Below are 2,899 nucleotides of genomic sequence, written 5' to 3' on the forward strand. Positions count from 1 at the left end.
GGCATAGATTTCTACACTTCGAATCCGCCTAGCTAAATCCGGACGGGGCATAATTATCGGCTAGTAAGGACCTTCTAGATAAGGAAAACGCGTAAGCGTAGTTTCGACGATAGGGTCGTTTACGCCAGATCGATCTCTAGTACTAGTTAGAGAGGCTATACGGCTATAGCACCTAGTTTAAGCATAATTAAAGACTAGTGTTAGAAGCCGTTATAGGAGGACACCCTAGGATATTAGCGATTATAAAAACCGGTAGAGGCAAGAGTTTATTCTTTATGTTGCTAGCAGTAAGCTTAAAGGAAGGAGTTACGATCGTCATCGTCCCGCTAAACTTACTAAGAGACGATCTAATAGACCGATGCAAATAAGCTAGCATTCCCTACGCTAGTTAGTAAGGTAGGAACCCGGCCTACTAGGCTAATATTATGTTTATTACACTAGAATCTGTAGTTATAAAGTCCTTCGGCACCTATATAAATTAGAAAAGGGCGGTCTAGCAATTAGACCGTATCGTCGTTAATGAGTGTTATGCTATCCTTAACTCGACAGATGTATAGAGGCTAAAGTTAAGGCTATTATAGGAGATGATAAAGAAATAATGTTAGGTTATCTACTTAACTGCCACTCTAGGGCCTAAAGATAAGTTAGCATTTACTACGGCTATAGGACTAGAGCGGAAAGACCTATTAATCTTTCGGAGTCCTATAACACAGCAAAACATCGAATATTAGGTTCTTAAGTACGAATCCGACTTTAGAGACACTTTTATTAAGGATCTGGTTAAGAAGAAGAGATAACAGTACCTACTCCCGTATTAAATCATCGTATACGTACAGTCGGTAGAGCTAGTAAAGCATTTAGTAGAGCTGTTAGAGTACAGCCAGTATTTTAGGGATGTCGTATTAGAACCCGATAAGAGGAAGCTTCTACGATGTTTAACTACGGCTTAGGAACACGTGTAGGTAGCTATAAACGCATTAGGCTTAGGTATAGATGCGCCGTCTATTAGAGTAGTTGTTTATATCGATCCTAAAGGGCGTATACGCGACTACTCCTAAGAGAGCGGCCGCGCCGGAAGGGATAACCTTAAGAGCGAAGCTATAATCCTAAGAGGCTTTAGCTATAACCCGAGTATAAGCGAGAAGTTCTATAGAGGCGGATTCGGATAAACGGAGCAGGCATTAAAAGATTTTGTAAAAGGCGATATATGTCGTAAGGTAATCCTAGATAGGGAGATAGACGGGAGAGATAACAGACTTAGTTGCGAGAGTAGGGAAGAGAGGTGCGATGTCTGTTAGGCAAAACTAAGGGGAGAGAAGAGGGCAAAGACAGCAGCCGACTAGTTAATACTAAACGACGAATACGAGCGCGAGATAGTAAGGTATAAGCTAATAAGGAGAGAACGCATCGAGAAACGCATTGCGTAAGAGGCTAGTCTAGAAGAGATCGAAGAGGTGTTCTAATTATAGTAAGGCATCTACGTAATCTATAGGGTTAAGAGGTTGACTTATTAAGATTACATCACTCCTTAATATCCTAATATTATAGAAGAAGAAACGGTATACTATAGAGTCGCATTCGAGCTTATAGATCGGATCGAATTCGAGCCCTATACCTACTACAAACTTTGTTAGGCGCTATAGGCAGTTTACTATAGGTAGGAATATACACTCGTTAAAGGCAGATAGGGATATAAGATAGCACGAGGTAGATCGTGTTAATTCCCTTACGTATTAAAAGAAGCATTAATCGCGCTATACTATTCGGATCTAAAGGGTTACGTACCGGAAAAGTAGATAGAGGAGGAAATGCGTAAAGTCGGATATAATAGAGTTACGGAGCAGTTAGACCTAGAGGCAAGGATTAGGAACTAGTTCTAAAGAAAGGTCCGTATAGGAGAAGTAGAGATAAGTGAGATATATAGGATCTTCTATATATAGGGCGTATAAAAAGGTGTAGAAAGCTATAACAAACAGGACAGTAACTTAACATCGAGATGATGCTACACTATAACTTATATACAAGGGGAACCGTATTAATTCTCGATAGGAGTTTAATAAGAAGTATACCTTACGACAATAGCTCGAACAACGGTTAGGTATGCTGTAACTTTACCTACGTATATAGGCAACNATATAAACGATAACAAGGGCACGATAGCACCCTAATATAGTAGAAGATACAATCCTCTATACGATACTATAGCAATTCACTACGACGAACCTTAGTTAAGTTAATCGGGGTCGAGAGTTATAAGAAGTTAAACGCGGATAACTTATCGCTTAATAATTATACGGCTAATGCTAATTAACTACGGCGATACTTCNGAATCTTAGAGGAAAAGGTTATCGGCCGACAACTCGTCGCTTAATAACTATATACTTAATACTAACTATATATAGCGACGCTCTTAAATTTTAATAGAAAAGGTTATCGGTAGACAAAATCGAGACTTGCATTTCACTCTATATAGTCGACTAGGGTCTCCCCCCTAAGCATTAATTTTCCGGCGTATATAACAAACAATCGAATTACGCGTTACTTCCGCCTACACTACCTTTAATTTACTACCTACGCGTATAAATATCTAGCTTTAATTCACTATCTATATATTACTTCCTACTCGGATCCGCCGTTATTACTTACGCTTCAGTACGAATTTACCTTCCTTACTTGATTTCTCGCATAAATTCGCAGCCGCCTACGCGCAGATATCTAGCTCCGATTTACTGTTTATACCTCTAATCTTACTCGAAATCACCACTTTCACCTACGCCGAAGCACGAATCTGCTCTCCTTACTCGGATTATTGCTCGAATTCACTACTTTAAGTGATCGATAGCTTTATTTCCCTATACGAACTCGGAGGTCCCTATACTAACCCGATTAGTATATAACC

The 2,899-nt window shown here is 39.6% G+C and overlaps 1 protein-coding gene across 1 annotated transcript; it reads left to right on the top strand.

The window, feature by feature from the left end:
- Positions 1–200: 200 nt before the first annotated feature.
- Positions 201–368, top strand: AUEXF2481DRAFT_71888 (uncharacterized protein; the record flags this gene model as incomplete). The annotated part of the gene is made up of 1 exon (XM_013483175.1): positions 201–368. A coding segment is annotated over one exon (168 nt), but the record flags the coding sequence as incomplete, so codon positions are not given.
- Positions 369–2,899: the final 2,531 nt, after the last annotated feature.

The sequence above is a fragment of the Aureobasidium subglaciale genome (genome assembly GCF_000721755.1).
Source record: "Aureobasidium subglaciale EXF-2481 unplaced genomic scaffold scaffold_64, whole genome shotgun sequence".
NCBI classification, from domain to species: domain Eukaryota; kingdom Fungi; phylum Ascomycota; class Dothideomycetes; order Dothideales; family Saccotheciaceae; genus Aureobasidium; species Aureobasidium subglaciale.